A 19733-nucleotide genomic window follows, 5' to 3' on the forward strand; every position below is an offset into this window, starting at 1 on the left:
TGAACGCTGTGTAATCAAATACAGCCAGTATACTGCGCAGCCCTAGCCTGAAGACATCCTTCATGTTTGATGGATTTGGCAAAACAATTACTTATTGAATTATTTATCTTATGCAATTCTTAATGAATCCTTAAATTCCAAAAAAATGGAGCCTTGTAGTGACAGTTGTTCATCATTTCAAGGGCTCTATGCAGTGCATCACAGGGACACGTAGGCCACGGTTCAGTACTTACCTTGGTTTCTGGTCATAGTTCTTGTTTCAACTCTGTTCATTCAATTGCGTGTTGTTAAAGTCCGGTGCAAAGAAATGTAAAACTGGGTACTTTATGATGCAAACTAAACTTTTTCCAAGATGACAAAAGACCATATCTTCAACAACTGAAACGACTGCAGATTGTTTTCGATGAACATTATTTTCCCCATGCAGCTATTATTTTGTAGTGTATCTCAACCAGTGTGGTGTTTTATGATGGGAAGTATCAGGACGAAGTTGCTTTGGACTTCTGGATGCTAGTATTGCCTGTATCTGTTGGAACCGAAATGAAAACCATGAGATTATCGTTCATAATAGTAATCATGTTTTTTTTCCAATTAATTAGCTGTAATCTCTCTTAATATGAAGAAATATGGACAATTGTGACCCAGACCACCACCAAATGTGGTCAGAGATCGGATCTCTCGCATGTTAATTCGGTGTGTCCTGGGTGTGTCCACACCTGTACTTTACGTTGGTCACTTGTGATCAGATTTCCCACAACGGATGTTAATACAAGGTCTGAACGGGGCCACAGATGTGCAGTCATGTTAGAAGTGTTTATGTCTAAAATAAGTCCAAGGATCACTTGGACACGAGAATTTGATGTTCAAAGATCACTGACCTCACAAAACAACAATAATAATAAAAAAAATAAATCCAAAAGGTCAACCTCACTGTGACACAGTAATGTTCTGTAAAGTCAGTTTACTACATGTGTTGTATGAGTCTGCACAGATACGGATGTAAATGTGATTAGAGTGTGGCCTGGTGGACGTGTACATGCATCAGGTTTTTCCTGTTCAGTTTTATTTCCTGTTTTACAGTTGTGAAATGTACTGTTTATACTCGGTGCAAGCAAGATGTGTAAAAACACATATCCCGATACCCCTGGCTAATTCAGATCTTGTTAATAAGGCATCTGTGTGATCTTGTTACTAGTTACCACACAATTATGGCACTGACTCAAAGAGTAGCTGGGTGGCTTTTACCACACGTTTTATTACTGTGCTTTGGAATTCATTAGCCTTGACCGATCATTTTTCCTTTTGCTGCAGAGGGAAGTGGTGTTTGTTTTTTACTGCATGACTGAGCTGAAATTTATCCTCCTTTCAGAAGCAATTAAAAAATGTTTAGGCATGTACGTGTGATGCTACAAGTTATAACTCAACCATTTCTTTAGTAACACCCGTCAACTGTTTCTTTTTCTTGAAGTCTTTAACATAATGTGGTATTCCTTGAAATGTGTTGGTGTCCGAGGTCTACTACTGTGTATTTATAGTGTGTTTTATGGTCTGCAGGACAAGAACAAACTGATGGATGCTTTAAAGCATGCTTCCAACATGCTGGGTGAGCTGAGGACCTCCATGCTTTCTCCAAAGAGCTACTACGAGCTCTGTATCCTTCATGTTTATGGGTGACCTCTTATCTCAACACGTTCCATCATCTAACAGCTAGCTCGCCTCCTAGAAACACATCTTGTTTTCTTCTGGCAAAAAGTTTTTTTTATTTAATGGTGACATTGAAGTTATCCAGAATTCAATGAAGAAATTGATTTTTGTTTGTTATTGTAGTGATTTTACATGCATGTTGCCTCCAGCCGTTGACCATTGTTAAATCTGTTTTCAGTTGTTCATATGTTGTATTTAATAGGTATGAATGGTAAAGGTATTGATTGTATTGGGTATACAGCGCTTCATATAGCATCAACTTCAAGAGGTTCTTTAAGATAGTCCACTTTGTGAGAGAGTGTCTCCGCTGACTACACCAAATAAGAGGAATAACCTGAACTATCCTCAAAGAAAAAGCCATCATTTACCCAGCAGTTCACATACGTAGAGTTAGTTCCCATAACTCATGCAAACCAGAGTTGGGAAAGGTGCAAATTATTGCAAAAGTCCTGTGATGCAGTGAAAGCAACAAGGTGAGAGGTTATCACTCAAGATGGGATTATTACCAGAATTGGTTGTTTACCACTTTGCTAGTGCCTTGGTGACCACCTCAGCTACAGTCCTTCCAGCTGGGAAGCCATTGTTTCATAAAAAGACAGCAAAACGATATTATCTGTTAAATGAAACTTTATGACAGGAAATATACAACATTCCTGTGTGTGTGAGCTTGTGAGTGTGTGAACATAAGAACACTGTCTAGGCTGAGCAAACTGTGTAGATCATGTGATGCTCAGTGTAACACACACACACAGAGCTACAGCAGAGACTGACTGCAACCTACTTACAATAAACAGGAACACAGGGGTTCTTGAATCTCAGTTGGGTGCTTTTCATTCTGGTGGAATTTGTTTACAAAGACAAAATGACTCTTGAGTTAAATATGTCTTCCATTTCACCCATGTAAGAGGAAGTATGCATAGGTCTTCAACCTTTTAATTAAGGGATTATTAGAATGTGAAGTCATTATGTACAGCAATTTTGCAACAACTGACAAAATTGCCCTCATTTTTACGAACCATCCTGTGATCCAGACTCAAACTAAAGCCGGTGCTGTTAATGTTGATTGTAAATGGCTTTGCGTTGATCCTTGACAGGGTTTTTCAGATATGGCTATCTCTGATGAACTCCACTACCTAGAGGTTTATCTGACTGATGAATTTGCCAAGGGACGCAAAGTGGCAGACCTCTATGAGCTGGTCCAATATGCCGGCAACATCATCCCTAGACTGTGAGTATTAGTTGTCTTAACTTCTGTCAACATGAAGTTGATCAGTGGTGGCCGGTGAGTGCAGTGCCACCCCGTTCCCGTTACTCAGAAGAGAAACATCTTAAATGTGGATAGAACTTAGAATAATATATTATACATAATCATTTTGTCTTGCAGAATGTGTGTTAAATACATGTTGATAGCAATCCATATCTTTAAAGGTTCCATATTATACATTTTTTCAACAATTTCATATAGGTGTCACAGGTCCTACATCATTGTTTTCAATGTTAACCACAAATTCAGCATTGGTCCTGAATTTCAGTGAGCTCTACTGAGAACAGACTTACCTACCTGCTGCCTGCACCTTAAAATGCCAGTGAGCTGCGTCTGTCCATGCCTACTCCACACCCCTCTCGGGAAGAAAACTTAGCTTTCTCTGACATTGCCATCCATGAGCTAATGTTTACGGTGGATTTATGACTATGGCTGGTAGAGACTCTGTCGTTCAAACTTTCCAGTTTGAACCAGAATCTGACCCAGAACGAGAGGTTCCTGAAGAGGTTGCAGCTGCAGCAGGATGTGCACTCTGTCCAGCTTTTACATTTACTTTGTAAATATGCATTTATCTAACTTATACATGCAACACTGAGACAACAACGTAACATGAGATGAGGAGTAGCGGACAGGAGACGTGATCGTGAATCACACGAGCATACCAGTCTGAATTACTGGACATGACAGTATCCATTGTCTATGTTCAATGTTTCCTGATATTAATTACTCTTGGATATTATTCAAGGACACAAACATTAGCAACAGTAACTGAGCTGAGTTGGCTGCAGTGCTGACGTTACAGGGACTTGTTTACAGGCGATCATGCCAAGTAGGCCTGCACAGTAAAGCAACACAAAATGAAGTAACTTATAGCTCTCAGGTTTGTAGTTGTGGCACAGACAGTTGGTACTGAACCATGCTTTGTCTTGAGCTGTTTAGCGAAGCTTGCTTTGTACCGACCCATGTTTAGAAAGCAGTCCTCTGTGAAATGCTCGGTGCAGACATGCAAAAACTAAAATCGATCCTCTGGGTCTTCAGAGGCTCAAACGAAGGGAGTAAAAATAGACTTCCATGCTCCTTCATGCAGTCAACAACAGAGCAACGTCCGTGCTTTGCTCGTACCTTTGCCATGTGTGTTTGTGAGGAGAAAAAATGGCGCCCGCTCTGTAATTTTAGAGGGCGGGCTCATCTATCCGGAGAGCGTATCCACTACTGGAGGGAGTGGTTATTTCCCTGCATGACGTCAAGAAGGGAAAAATCTCAGATCTGCCTGTTTGAGCACATTGCTCCACTAAAAAGTGGAGCAAGCAAGTGAGGGAAGTGACAGAATCTTTTCACTTATGGGGCCTCACAGACTACGAGGACACGTATCCCTTTAAGTTCTCAGTTTTGCTTTGGAATCAAGAGCAGTTAAAGCTTAAATGTCATCCTCCCACTGCGATAACTGCAATTACTGCTGCACCACTCTACTACGCTATAGATACAAAAAAAAAGAAAAATATAAGATCTAAACAGAAGATATACAGAATCTACAAGTAGAACTCTTAAGTATACAGTGGATGTACAGTTATTGATACATAGAAATGTATGCTGATGTGTGAAACTAATTACAAGAGCTACCTATACAGTGAACTGCTACTGTTCACGTGATCTCGTGTGATAATCCTCCATAACATAAATTACAGTTCCCCAAATCGTTCAACACTCAAGCTTTGACTGTAGATGCCTGTACACTGCAAAGTGAAATGTGAACAGTTTTATCAGGAAAAATCAGCAAAGCCGCTCCATCCAACACTTCACTTTGTGGCGTAATGCGAAGGATCCTTAAGAAAACAAAAAACTCTTTATACTTTATATTTTTTGGATTCAGACTGGAAGCAGAAGGTCTGAACCTTATAGTGGAAAGTGCTCATGCACAACATTATGACCACCGACAGGAAAAGTAAATGACATCGATCATCTTGTGACAATTCAGTGTTTTGCTACGAAACTTTTGGACCAGGCATTTGTGTGGATGTTACTTAGACAAGTACCACCCACCTAACAGACCAGACCCGCACCCCACAGCAATGACATTACTTGATGGCAGCAGCCATCCCCAGCAGGATGCAGCCTGACACAGACACACACAAAAACACTCTAGGAACAACTCACAGCATAAGGTATGTGACCTGGCCTCCAAATTCACTAGATCCCAAACTGATCAAGTATCTGTGGGATGATCCACAAATTAAAAGGACCCGAAGACCCCCACTAACAACATCCTGTTTCCAGACATCACAGCGCATCCTCACCATTCTCTGATGATTCCTCATACTTTAAGGAACATGATACGTTGAGTCACAGCTTAGCTGTGTTAGAAAAACCTTTGAGTTTTTCTAACACAGTTTGAGTGTTTCTGAAACAAGATCATCTTCAGGATATTAATCTTTGGCCTTGATAAAACAAATATCTGACTGTATTCAATACTTTACTCACTGTAGATTAGATCAGAGTGGCTCTGGCGATAACCTACAAATTGATTTTTGCAGTTCAGTCACTCTCATGGCTTCCATTGTTCCATTCCATTGATTTTAGGGCTCGGTCTCCTGTGCCCTTTTCACATTCATTAACTTAACACTAGATTAGGAAGGATCTGCTGTTACAATTTTGTGGGATGACTCCATTAGAAAGAAGAATACAAAATAGACCTGTTTCTATAGTTAATTTCACATACTGTATAACTTTAAATGAAGTAACTAATTAACAGAAGTATTTGTTGATGGTGATGAATGGGGCCTTTCTGGGTGGTACTAGAAGATGGATGAGTGATGAATGAATTTAGTTTTGTAGAGTTAATAGGCCATAAACTCTAGACTCATTGGTTTGCATTGAAGCCAGACTAAAGCCTTGAAAATGGACCTTACATTTATAGGCATGAAACTTGAAACTTGATTTGAGCACATGACTTACTTTATAGCACCATCTGTTTGTTCATCAGGAAAAGTGCCTTCAACACATTTTTACTGCAAACATTGCAAATGGAGTGAAATAAACTGCTAACCAGACAAATATGAACATCTGTCAGATAATTTTTTTCCCTCTCTCTCCCTAGCTATCTGCTGATCACAGTGGGTGTGGTGTACGTTCGCTCCTTCCCCCAGTCTCGTAAGGACATCCTGAAGGATCTGGTTGAGATGTGTCGTGGTGTCCAGCACCCGCTCAGAGGCCTCTTCCTCAGAAATTACCTGTTGCAGTGTACACGCAACATACTCCCAGATGATGGAGAGCAGTCAGAGTAAGTTGAGTTAAGTTCCTTGGATCCACAGAACATTCCCATAGCGTCTAATATTTCAAGGTAAACCAGCTGCACCAACAGGACGGTTCTATCTGTAGAAAATACAGGAAGGCCCTGTTCAGATTTGCATTAACATCCGTCCTTTGCAATCTGATCGTAAGTGGCAGCATAAAGTAGAGTTGAGTGTTTTGATCTCAGACCACAGTGCTTTTATGGCGTTAAAGACCACCTTCTTAACTGGGGTGCTCTTGTTTAATCATGAATGTGATGCATTTTCATTAGTAATGAGAGCCTTTTAAAATATTTAGTTCTTGTAACCAACTAAATAATAAATCAATCTAAACTACAATTAATGAACAACAAAATAATTAAACATGAGTACACTGTGTGATTCCATCATTAACAAACATATGCATGTGGTATGCATGTTACTGGTACATTCATGTTGATGTTTAACTTTTATTATGGGAGATTTTTTCCGTCACTTCCGTCAAGCAGGAAGCTTCCAGGGTTCAAGTTCTGAACTGAGCTTTGTATATATATGTGTGTGTGTGTGTTTAAAGGCAGGTCATTCCAAAGCTTGGGTGCAGCAGCGGCAAATGCTCTGTCTCCTCTGAGCTTCAGCCTTGTTTTAGGGACTGTCAGCAGCAGCTGGTCGGCCGATCTTAGGGATCGGGATGGGCAGTAAGGCTGAAGCAGATAAATATGGTGATCGAAAGAAAAATGTTTCTAGAACGGAAGAAGCAGTGATTCATAGAACTCTAACATTATTTCCTGACTGTTTTGTGGAGCTCATGTTTTGAAACATAAATAATCGCACCTCTGCACAACCCTGTGGGAAGGTGCCACATTGGTGAATTTTGTATGAACGAAGCCAAAGCACACTAACACACAGCATCTGTGGCATTTGGGATCTGCTGAGTGTGCTGGAGCTATTCCATGTATAGAAACATCTTTTTGGTATCAACAGCTGCCTTGACCCGGAAAGGTTTTCTGCCTTGGTGCTTTTTGTTTGACCTTGAACAGTAATCAAATTAGCACAGAGTGTAACATCTTAGGTATTTTGATAATTAAATTTTAAATGCGGCCTCTCCATTTTATCCTGTCAGTCGTGTATATATGCGTTTTCTCCCATAGGTGTGTGTGTCGTTCTGACTTGTATCGTTTTCCACAGGGGAACAGAGGAGATGACCGGTGACATCAACGACTCCATCGACTTTGTCCTCCTAAACTTTGCGGAAATGAACAAGTTGTGGGTTCGAATGCAGCATCAGGGTCACAGCCGAGACCGAGAGAAGAGAGAGAAGGAACGGCAAGAGCTAAGAATTCTGGTGGGCACCAATCTAGTTCGCCTCAGCCAACTGGAGGGTGTCAACGTGGACAAGTACAAACAGGTATGGAATTGTGCGTCTGTTGTTTCAGGTACGATTCAATAAATGGTTGGAGTTGAGATTAGACCGAGCTAATGCTAGTTTCACAGACTTTTTAGCCATAAGTTCAGTAAAATATATCAGGGGAAAATATAAAATATATAAATAATATATAAATAAATATAAATATCAAGTGTGATTCTATCATTTAATAACGTTTTGGCATTTGGTGATTATACATGTGATACATGTCGATGTGTAAGAAACCACCCGAGTTACGTATCCATCCTCCATCTTTGATGTTTTTACTTACCTTTACTACTGGAGATTAAGGTGTGTATGGAAATTTCCAGGGTTGGAGTCATAATCTTTTGTGCAGTTTTAACTAATGTCAGGATGGAGAGAAATAAATAACAAGTTCACTTATTGACTAAAAAAAAAAAATCTGAAATAGTGGGAGTGATCCATTAGAAATGATGTCTGGGTCTATTTGCATACACAGCGTGAAACTGAGAGCTCAAATGTAAATGCCAGGGGGACTAAAAGCTGGCCACATGTGAACAGATAGCTCAAGATGGATGTTAATGCAAGGTCTGAACAGGGCCAGAGAAAACTGACATGCTTAATGCAAGTAAGGGGACACGGTGAATGAAGTACAGGGTGGCATTGCCTTCTGTTAGCCCCTCATTCTCTTAGGTTAGATGTTTTCTGAATGTTTGGCTTAGGTTAAGTCATAATGGTACAAAGTACATATGGGCCCATGGGTGATTTCATGGGTTCCATCTACTTTCAAGATCTCACCTTGTCCATGTTGCAGCATCTCATTCATCCTCCTTTAGTGCAGGTTTTGCAATAATTAACTTTTTTTTTTTTTTTTATCAAGAGCTCATTTTGTAATACCTAAATTCATTTATTTTTTAAATCATTTTTTTCCACTTACATGGCATACATTTTTGTTTTAAGCTGTAATCTTGGAAGAAGAAGAAACTTGTAGGGAGAAAGAATGAAAGAGGAGAAATGGCAGTTAACGAAGAAGCCCGGGCGTTTATTGTATTAGGCTAATATTTGAAAGTGAAATAGTGATTTACAGGTGAGCATGTGTGCCATCAATAATGAGTTGGTCAGATTGTCTTTAGCATCTAAAGATAAAGGGTAGATAAACAGAAAGTCATTGTTTAAATTGAATGGTCAAAGGATTACTACACTACAGCTTAGCACCACTTCATGTAGTAATTAATAATATCATGCAGGCTGTTTTTAGAAGAGCTGTCTCTAATAATGGAGACACAAAGCATGCCGTGCGATCATTCAGCCATTTTCTCTCCGCAGATTGTTCTTCCTGGTGTTCTGGAACAAGTTGTGAACTGTAGAGACTCGTTGGCTCAGGAATATCTAATGGAGTGCATCATCCAGGTAGGTGTTGTATATTTTCTTCCTCTCAAAACCTTTACAAAATAACCACTTTCAGGTTCACAGGAACCAGTACAAAGATACATCCCTCTTATTCTAGATAAAAAAAAGTACAAAATACAAATGTGACATGCAGAGGCCTTGGATTGAGAACAGAAAAGGACTGATTTCCCAACGTTTACATTAGGCCTCACTTTATTCTCCAACTAGAGCAGACATGTCAAACTCAAGGCCTGAATCCAGCCCGTGGGACAATTGTTTCCCACCCACATTATAATATATTATATCTATCAGAATTTTGCATGTGTCCGTTTGGCTTCAGGCAGGTATGTCAACCAGCTCTCCCTCCCAACTTTATTGACAAACTTATCAGAGTTTCATGGTTGAGACTCAACAACAACAACAACAACTCAATAGTAATAAATGGGTCAAAGCAATATATTTGCAGTGTTTCCCATACACTCTTAATACTATTAATGAGGCATACCATGGTCTAATTTACTCAACCATGATCTCATAACAAATCGGAAATATTTTTTTTACGCCTCAAACAACATTGTGCTTGTGTTGTTTTTCTACTGCTCCTGAAAGCAACACTCCCTCCCTCCCATCCCCAAAGCTGTCTCCCCCAGCCACCTGCTCTGTCCTGAATTTAACCTGACAGGTCCCAACAGGGACAACTCACGTAGCATGAGATGCTATTTGTGTTGTTCACTGATAAAAATGTTACTGCTTGTTTAAAACCTGATGTTTGTGCTGTTGAGACCATGGACATTTAAGTTATTTAAAGAGAGTTGGTCAAATCTCAGAGGAAATGACTCCAGATGTAACGGGAACTAGCTAAACTTTATCAGAGCCAGCTATCAAAGTTATCAAAGGCAACTTTTGACCTTTAATTAGATTTACTGATACTTTATTTAATCTTACGTACATTTGGCCGTAAAATGTCACTAAATATGTTTAGTATTCCTGCAGATAAACTGCCACTAAATCCAATATCTGTGTTATTACAGTAGTCCCGTGCCTGCACATGTTTCCACAAACACATTTCTGGGGATTTTATTACCCCCTTGCGTAAATGTTTTAGTGAATGTGTGATATATATATGTATATATTTACTTACTTTGGTTTTGAGGTTGTTGCACCTCAGCTGAAGAACATACTTTGCTTAAAAAAAACAACATCTATCTATTTTTTTTATTAGAGAGATTGCACATTGATTAACACGAGTACGAAGGAGAATCACATACATGTGCCAGATATAGCCATGCAGGCTAATTTTTGTCTGTAGTACCTGGCAGGTTAATGGTGTTAAAAAGAAGACAGAAGCTTATGACACACAAAAACTACCAAGACCGAACCAGAACCAGCTAAAAGTAGAAGGTGATAAAAAATATTACATTAAAGCACATAAAATAAAACTATAGCAGTCAGTAGAGGATTAAGATGGGAAATGAGTACAGTATTGATTGTCTGGTAGTTTTGTGAATGAGTTAAGAGTTGGTGTATCTCGTATTTTACTAAATTGCTCATTTATGTGTGTTTATTGACCATCAGGTCAAATAAAAGTGAAAAAATAAGAACATAATAATAAGAACACAACAATAAGAACCTCAATGAGAGACAAAAAAGTACCATAATGTTACAGAAATACATTCATGACCTAAATGAAGAAAAAGGTGATCAACAAAAGCACTGTAGGAATCAAGTAGTGTTTGTCAGAGGATGAATGTGTAGTTTGGTGTAGGGTAAGAAATTTACAGTGGATTGATACTCATGAATCCAAGATTTATATTTCATCCAGTAACATAAGTTAAAGAGACACACAGGACAGAGAATCAAACTGAAGGTATCAAACCCACAGGGAGTCATGGTAGTGAAGATACTCTGGGCCTACTCTGGAGCTGGACACGTACACGCCAACATTTTCCTGCTGTGGTGATGAAACCTTTGAAGAATTACTTAAGTGCAGGTGTGCTGTGTGAATTTCCCCCATGTCCCTCTGACCTCACCCAAAGACTGAGGAAGACAAACATTCCAGACATCACAAGAAACTCTTTAGAACATTGTCACGCTGATTACACTGGAGGAACAGGGGCTATGAGGTTCTGCACATAGTCCCTGCAGCTCGAGTTCAAGCAGAGAGGCGGGGGGGGGGCATTTAAAGAAAATGTTGTATTGTGATCTAAAATGAACTTGTCTTTTAAGGTTTTTCCCGATGAATTCCACCTTCAAACCCTGAACCCTTTCCTGCGGTCTTGTGCCGAGCTCCATCAACATGTCAATGTCAAGAACATCATTATTGCCCTCATTGACAGGTACACTTTCACTGTCTGAAAACCAGCAAAGCTAATGGAAGCTGCTTGAAGGCTTTACTGTAATTTTGTCCAACCATGGTGCATAATTTAACTTTTAAATAGGCTTCTTTGTAAATGCATCTAAATCTAGACACAGTCCACTTCTACTGCTGAGGCTCTCAGCGGCTCTATCAGGACACACAGTTTTTTCATTCATACTGTCCAGTTGGCTGCAGCTGGATTTTCTTTGCAAATATGAAGATAACAAAGTACATTTTATGTCAATTTCTGTCTTTTGTCCTTTCAGACTTGCTCTGTTTGCTCATCGAGAAGATGGCCCAGGCATTCCAGCTGAGATCAAACTGTTTGACATCTTCTCTCAGCAAGTGGCCACTGTCATTCAGGTATGTTACATGAAGTTAACCTCGTTTGTACTACATTGTAATCAGTCTCTACACACTGAAGGGCTGTTTGAAGTCCACTCCAAGAAGATTGTATTTCCAAATGTGACGTGGCCTGTGTCATTAGCCTGGCGGTATTTAACTCCAGTGATAACGCCAACTGATGCAGTGGCTAAAGCTAGTAAGACAATAACAGGAAAGTGCACTTTTCAAATTACTATTGGGTTGACGAGCAAAGGGGAAATTGTTTTTCTAGGTTTCCCAAAGATCCAGTAAGATGGCAGACATGGATTAGTGCAATAAAACACACAAGAAGCAAGCACGAGAAAACGGAGCAGTGAGATCCCCAGAGAAACGAATTTTGCTTGTGTAGCAATCACTTGATATCAGGGACAGATTCCGGCGTTTTCCAAGTGTAACGTCTTGTTTCTTTAGCAGGTTTTAACACAGTGTCCAACATTATAAAACAGTGGCATATAACAGAGACTATTTAGCTCAGTAATTAGCTCGTTATGACATTGTGACTGCTCGTTATTACAACATAACGGTGACGAAGAGATGCTGTTTTTAGCCGAAAAACTCCAAAACTGGATGTGCATCCAGGCTTTTGTATGTGCATCCAGGCTTTTGTATGCTTTCAGTGAAGCCGGAGTAGATCAAAGGAAAGTTAATGAGCTAGTTCTATAATATGGTGGCATCAACAAAAAAGTCATGTGATGTTATTCACTGTACGACTGAAGGGCTACAGTGGGCTCCGGTAGGGTTATGCATAGAGTGGATTTTATGGTGGAAAAGTTATTTTTAGAGGACAAGCTGTCATTGTTTTTAAAAATGTGGCCAGGTCTCCATTTAACACAACCCTTGAGTGCAGTTGTCCTCTTAAATGCTTAGGTTCACTATAACTTGTATGGCATGAGATGAACAATGTGATATTTCAATAAACTGGGCCAAGCAAGGACACGTTTTTAAGCCCATGTGCCTGATGCACCTGAGTCTAAATTTATACTGATGTGTTACACGCTGGCTGGGTCCTGTCCCGTCTAGGTGTGGGAGGATGGAGAGACACAGAAGTGATAATGAGTGGCTACATGGCAAGAGGCAGCCCAACAATCAGTTGAATAAACCCAGGAAAAGGACAAAAACAGTCTTTTTCAGCCATGCTATAAACTGTCTTCCCATTAAAGATAACACAATAAAAAAAATCAAATTTTATAATAAAACACTGAATTCTTAAAAACAAGAGGCCTGTTTAAGTGCACAACGCTGAGTTGTGGGTCTTTGGGTTCAAACATGGGCAGCAGCATAATGTGTGACAGGGGCGGGTGAGATAATTAATAAATCTAATTCTCCAAAGTCTTCAGTTGCATCATTACTCTGATCACAGTCTTTAGTGCCTTTCACGGTGAAGCAACACAACAGCAGCTAAACAAGTGGAAAAAGACTTCTCCAGGAAATTGCATTATCGCATCAATGTTGACATAGCTCAGAGTTAAAACACGTTTGATGGCAAACTGAAAGCAGTTTAAACTACTGTCAACAAAGTGTTATTCTTGTTATTATGTAGCCAGGAATGACTCCACTTTAACTCTGCATCAGAAAAACTCTTCAGTAGGGTTTCCTTCATTTCTGACCAGATTGCAGCAAGAGGGAAATTGATTGTGAGGTGTTTGTGGGTGGGGCTGTATAACCTAGTGTGCTTTGATGCAACAAAGCAGCCCATCTATAAGTGAGCCAACGTCAGCGTTAGAAGAGATGCTGTGTGAGATAGGTCAAATGAAATTAAATAGGAATAATAATACTTGGAAACATCAAATAATTCCTCTTAATAAATGTTGAACTTTAACAGCAACTGTGAACTTTTGATGACTGCACAGGTTTGAAGCAACCACTGGACTAACCATCATCCCTCTTCTTACTTTGATTTGTCCTCCTTCAGTCTCGCCAGGACATGCCATCAGAAGACGTGGTCTCTCTTCAGGTGTCTCTCATCAATTTGGCCATGAAATGCTACCCTGACCGTGTTGACTACGTAGACAAAGTCCTGGAGAGCACTGTGGAGATATTCAACAAGCTCAACTTAGAACAGTAAGTCCCAGAACACTTGACACTGTGACTGTGATATATCTGTAATCTCTGCAGAGTCTCTAATGATGCAACCTTTATTTTCTTCTGGCATCAGAAGACTAGCAACAGCATAACCAGCATCACGTCTGGCAATACCAGACCAACAGTCGCCTCTCACCGTGTCACTATGGACTGTTGGACACCTCAAACAAGCGCGTAGCTGTAGATCATTGCTGATTGGTTGAACCCCTGTGTTTCAGCCACAAGCACATAACCTGACGAAATATCTAACTGGAAGTAGAGACACAATATAACTATAGTTTAGAGTAATCTCATTAAAGATCTTTACACTAAAAGAAACTAAAGCCAGACAGCATACAGCAGGATTAGGTATTAGTGTTTAAATGCATGCTTTGCCTCACTTTCTTTCCCAGTTGTGTCAGATTTGGACCCTCTCTGTTTTCTTGTGTTGTGCAGCATAGCGACCAGCAGCGCAGTGTCAAAGGAACTCACCCGGCTGCTGAAGATTCCAGTGGATACCTACAATAACATCTTGATGGTTCTGCAGCTCAAGCACTTCCCACCACTCTTTGAATACTTCGACTATGAGTCACGCAAGAGCATGAGTTGCTATGTGCTGAGCAACACGCTGGACTACAACACCACCATCGTGGCTCAGGAACAGGTTGGATTTCACTATTACCCTTTAAACGTTAATGTTAACACTCAAGTCACTACACTGAAATGCTGAAGAAATCCCTTTATTGTTCACATTAACTTTCTTAATTCAACATTTCATCAATCTCTGCTCCACATTAGACCAGACAAACATAACTTCTTAAATTAACATGATTATAGTGACATTTGTAAATTGATTTGTTGTTTTGTTTTTTGGGGGTGAAATGATTCATCCACACAGCCCTTTTTAAATCTCTGTGTATTGATGTCATTATTATTTAAAGTAAGAACTTCAAATGCATCACAAAAACAATGATGTTGTTAAATAACCATGCAACTAAAAGCTTTGTACAGTAACAAGTAGACTACATTTAAAAACAATGAACAGATATTATTCATATGGGACTAAGGGTGGACCCATAGCTGTAGGTAATATAATGTACTATACACTGTACATTAGAGTTGGATTCAAGAACCAGTTGATTCAAGAACTGCAGAGACCACAGAAGCTCAGAATAGCAATCTGATATGAGACAGATGTCAGAGGAAGAATCTTTGACGTCAGTTATGTTATGTTACTGGAGAGGCAGGCTGCTGTGTATCATCTCACTGCACTACTTACTTCACCCATTTGGTTCCTCGGCTACCTTCACTTTGCTTAGAAGCTGTTTCTGCGTGTATCATATGCATAGTCATAATTATAGATTCACAGATTAATAATTATCTTTTTCAACATGTCTAGATGGTTTCTTCTTGGTCAGAGTTATCAGTCCATATAGGTGTTTCTAAATAAACTACTGTGCTAACATCTTTCATTGGAATGAAGAAAAATGTCACCCAGTAGAGTGGGGTAATTCATTTAGTAGTTTCTAGACTGACAGTGGGACTCTATAATCAAGGCTTTGGATACATGGACGAAAAAACGTCAGTAGCAACAGTTTGTTATTGAACTTATGATTTCTCTAGGTGGACGCCATCTTGAACTTGGTATCCACGCTGATACAAGACCAGCCAGACCAGCCCTCTGACGATCCTGACCCAGAGGACTTTGCTGAGGAGCAGAGCCTTGTGGGTCGTTTCATCCATCTGCTCCACTCCGAAGATCCTGATCAGCAGTATCTTGTAGGTCCTTCCATCAACATTAAACAATCATAGCAGCAATTTATTGGCTCATTTATTTCACATACTACATATACTACAAACACTACTGCTAAACGTCATGTTTCTGCCAGATATTTTGGAAGTCATGCTCCAGGGGTTCCTTTTCAACACGATGGTCAACTCTTTGGAAATCATTTACAGATCTAAATTGACTATTTTTGTAGCTAATTTGTGTATGTGGCAGTAGTTTTGCTATGGTCTCTCTCTGTTATTCTCTGAAGTTAACCTTGTGATGTTGGGTCAGATTCTTAACACAGCTCGGAAACACTTTGGTGCTGGTGGAAACCAACGGATTCGCTACACGCTGCCTCCTCTGGTGTTCGCTGCCTACCAGCTAGCCTTTAGATACAAGGAAAACTCCTCAACGGTGAGCAAACATGGTTTTCCACCACTGTGCATCTCACAGCTGCATTGTAGTGTCCGTCATGTTGTTGAATGATCCCAATTGTTTCCCCGTTTAGGATGAAAAGTGGGAGAAGAAGTGCCAAAAGATCTTTTCCTTCGCCCACCAGACCATCAGTGCTCTTATCAAGGCTGAGCTGGCTGAGCTGCCTCTTCGACTGTTCCTGCAGGGGGCGCTGGCGGCAGGCGAGATTGGCTTTGAGAACCATGAGACTGTAGCCTATGAGTTCATGTCACAGGTATAGCGGCTTGGACTCTCTTGAGCTTTCCAACTCAACACAATGGTGACATGTTGAAAGGAAATTCGCATGAGAAAGGAAGTGTTGGATTAAGTGGACTTAACTCTGGGCTTTGCTTGATGTTAATAGCAGCACTGTGCTGTTTGAGTGCTATCTTTCCTTCTCAGTCATTTTAAACTGTTGAACCTGTAGTTCTCCCCTTCCACCTCCTTTTTCTCATTTGTATTCTCCCCCCACTAACCTGGGCAATTCTTTTTTTATTTTCCCTCTCGCCTCCCGATGCATCCCCCGCTGCAGGCCTTCTCACTGTATGAGGATGAGATCAGCGACTCCAAAGCCCAGTTGGCGGCTATCACACTGATCATCGGTACCTTCGAGCGAATGCGATGTTTCAGCGAGGAAAACCACGAGCCTCTGAGGACTCAGTGTGCGCTGGCTGCGTCCAAGCTGCTGAAGAAGCCTGACCAGTGCAGAGCTGTCAGCATCTGCGCCCATCTGTTTTGGTCAGGTCGCAGCACTGACAAAAATGGTGAAGAGGTGGGTTGATTTTTTTCATACGTGGTGTGTGCACATAGACTGTGATATACTGTAAATGCGTCTCTCATTGCAACTCATAATGCATCTTTAGATCCGTGATGGTAAGCGGGTGATGGAGTGTCTGAAGAAAGCCCTAAAGATTGCCAACCAGTGCATGGACCCATCCCTGCAAGTCCAGCTTTTCATTGAAATCCTTAACAGATACGTCTGCTTCTATGAGAGGGAAAATGATGCGGTAGGTCACCACTTTCATTTCCTACACGTTTACCAGAGATAACCTGATTACTTTTTTTTGCCCACGTTTTATTTTCAGTATTGGCCAATCAGAGTCCCGATCCGATCTTAAATAAACAAAATGTCCTCCCATATATTCATACAGGCTTTTGTTATCTTACTTATTCTCCTAGAACGCATGTGCACCATGTGATTATGTTAAGTCCAGTAAATAATGCTGTCAAAGTTAGCATAGTGAGGAGAGGGTAGCTCCTACCTTGACTCCAGAAAACCTGGGAGCAGTAGCAAAAGCGTGGGAGCATCAACTGATACGTTAAAATTTGTAAAAACAAGGACACGAGTTCCTTCTTTTTTCTGTCATTTAAATAGCTTCACATGTGCTTGTGCGCTGACAGTATGTACACATTGTAATCAGGAACTCTTATACTGTCCATCCTTCTCCACTCATCCAGGTGACAGTCCAGGTATTAAATCAGCTGATCCAAAAGATCAGGGAAGATCTTCCCAACCTGGAAGCAAGTGAAGAGACGGAGCAGATCAACAAACATTTCCATAACACACTGGAGCATCTCCGTCTGCAGAGAGAATCCCCTGAGTCTGAGGGCCCTGCCTATGAGGGCCTGGTCCTTTAAAACTGATGCGGGCTGAAAGGGTGATAAGTCCCTCCCTAGATGTTACACTATATTATGAATATACAACTGCACACACTCACGAGAACTCACAAAATATTATCCTCTAGGCCAGGAATGAAAATAAATGTCAAGAGAGCTAAAAGAACTCAGTCCTTCATGTTATTGTTCATTTCTCTGTATCATTTCCTCTCTGTCCCTCACTTGCAGAACTGTTTTTCTGCAACAGGGTGGACACATTAAAGAAGCATGTGTCAGCAATACTGCACGTAACTTCAGTGTGCTCTTGTGGCAAGTCCTAGGCACCATTCCTTTATGAATTGACTCTTGAGCAGTCTGTATCTTGCCTCATTTTCCTGTTGATAGTAGACCTACCGGCTGTGATCAGTGTATCCACTGAGTCATCCACCCCTCACTTGTTCATATCTGTCGTATTGAGAACTCAACAGATTAGCTGAGCGGATAAAGGCTGCAGAATCTTGTTGTGGTCTTACAGCTTTGTTGCATACAACCTAGTCTCCAAACATGACTGATCAGAAACTCTGCTGTGTGTAGCGAGTTGTACGCAGGTTGTGCCAAACCAAACTGTAGACCAGACCAACTGAAGAACACAATGTGGTTCCCTTTAAAATCTGATGAATGTTTTAGAATCTTGTCAGACTGTCTGTGGGAGCGTAGGGCAGTTAATAACATTTAGCTTTGCCCCCAATACTTGTGACATCTAGCTTGGTTACAAAGACAATACAAGTAACCTTGCATATCCAGTGGTTTGTATATGGGAAATTGTCCTATTTTTCAAAAGATCCTATCCCCTCACACTCAAGAAGTGCTTCTCTGTAATGACATCAGATATGTCTCTCCACCTCTATGGATTCGTTCTTGTCTTATTTCTGGACTTCTTACTAATTGATAGATCTGAGTGTACGTCTCCCAAAAGGCCCGGTTTTCAGTTTACTCTGCATCGATCTCATGAACTACAGTGTCTGAATTGCTTCCTTTTTTTTGGATCAATGAAACCCTGTTGGTCAGTGACCATTTCCTTTTTGGACTAATATGCTGAACAGATGCAGCAATTCCTCAGGATTGTCTGTTGATTGACAGGTTGCTATACAGAATATCTAATGATGTACCAGAATTTGGGAATTGTTTGCCGGGGCATCTGTTGATTTATTTTTTTTTTCTCTCTCTCTTGCCTATTGTTGATTTGTTGGAGGCAGTATTGACCAGTTCCTTTTTGCTTTTAAATATGTGTTTAAACCCACTTGTAAATCAGATAAATAAAAATGCAGATTAAATAGAAATTATCATTGTCATTTACTGAAATAAAATTGAGATTAACAAAAAAAAACATTTGCATTTTGTTAACTTTACACACATTAATGAAATAAATACTAAACTTAATATAGTGAGGTACTCTCATATCATGGGTTTATGTTAAGAATATTAAGTACATCTGATCTTTTTATCTACCAGCTTATTCAACAAGAAGGTACTGGAACTGGTGTATGCAGAGACATGGCATCATAATGCGCCTTCTTCATCGCCCACTTCAAGAAGATACCAACTAATCCATCTTGCATAAACTATATATTTAAGAACTCATTATACAGGAATTGGAAAACAACAACGTAAAGAGACTCAGTTACACATTCCAGTTATTAACAACAATCCAGCCTTGGTTACCCTTTAAAGCAACAGTGAGTTTGTATTGCTAGAAAAGAAAAAAAAATGTTTGGGCATCTACAAAAACAAACAGAAATAGGAGCAGAAACTAGAGCAACTGGGCTTGTAGAGTTTCTTGAAGATGTTTCTCCACTCGTCCAAGTCCAAGCTTCTTCAGTTCTAAAGGACTAGTGGGGAATTGATGTTTAAATAGGAGCACTGGGGTGCTCATCAGAAACTTGCATGACTATGATCTATAACTATACACTTGGAGTTGGAGAAAACAGTTGTGATCCTCTTTTCCTTCCCCAATATGTGGTACTCTAATAATCCATTATCGGCCAGATAGTCCAGACTTTGAATCGAGGCAAAACGTCTCGGGGACAGATATTAAGGCGGTCCTG

The 19733-nt window shown here is 40.2% G+C and overlaps 1 protein-coding gene across 1 annotated transcript; it reads left to right on the plus strand.

Moving 5' to 3' along the window:
* The first annotated feature begins 1464 nt into the window (after positions 1-1464).
* Positions 1465-19015, plus strand: vps35 (VPS35 retromer complex component). Its single transcript, XM_047580319.1, has 15 exons — positions 1465-1651; positions 2809-2932; positions 6063-6245; positions 7420-7639; positions 8945-9028; positions 11234-11343; positions 11630-11726; positions 13660-13808; positions 14265-14472; positions 15432-15587; positions 15871-15993; positions 16088-16267; positions 16565-16804; positions 16896-17039; positions 17491-19015. Exons 1-15 carry the CDS (start codon positions 1480-1482, stop codon positions 17668-17670), a joined length of 2370 nt encoding a protein of 789 aa, XP_047436275.1. The 5' UTR covers positions 1465-1479; the 3' UTR covers positions 17671-19015.
* Positions 19016-19733: the final 718 nt, after the last annotated feature.

This window comes from Mugil cephalus, chromosome 3, assembly GCF_022458985.1.
Source record: "Mugil cephalus isolate CIBA_MC_2020 chromosome 3, CIBA_Mcephalus_1.1, whole genome shotgun sequence".
NCBI classification, from domain to species: domain Eukaryota; kingdom Metazoa; phylum Chordata; class Actinopteri; order Mugiliformes; family Mugilidae; genus Mugil; species Mugil cephalus.

Excerpts from the sequence above, each read along its gene's own strand:
- vps35 (XM_047580319.1), top strand. The coding sequence starts at position 1,480 with ATGTGGTATTCCTTGAAATGTGTTGGTGTCCGAGGTCTACTACTGTGT. Across the intron at positions 11,727-13,659 it reads AAGTGGCCACTGTCATTCAG|TCTCGCCAGGACATGCCATC; the intron begins GTATGTTACATG and ends GTCCTCCTTCAG. Across the intron at positions 16,268-16,564 it reads CCTATGAGTTCATGTCACAG|GCCTTCTCACTGTATGAGGA; the intron begins GTATAGCGGCTT and ends CCCCCGCTGCAG.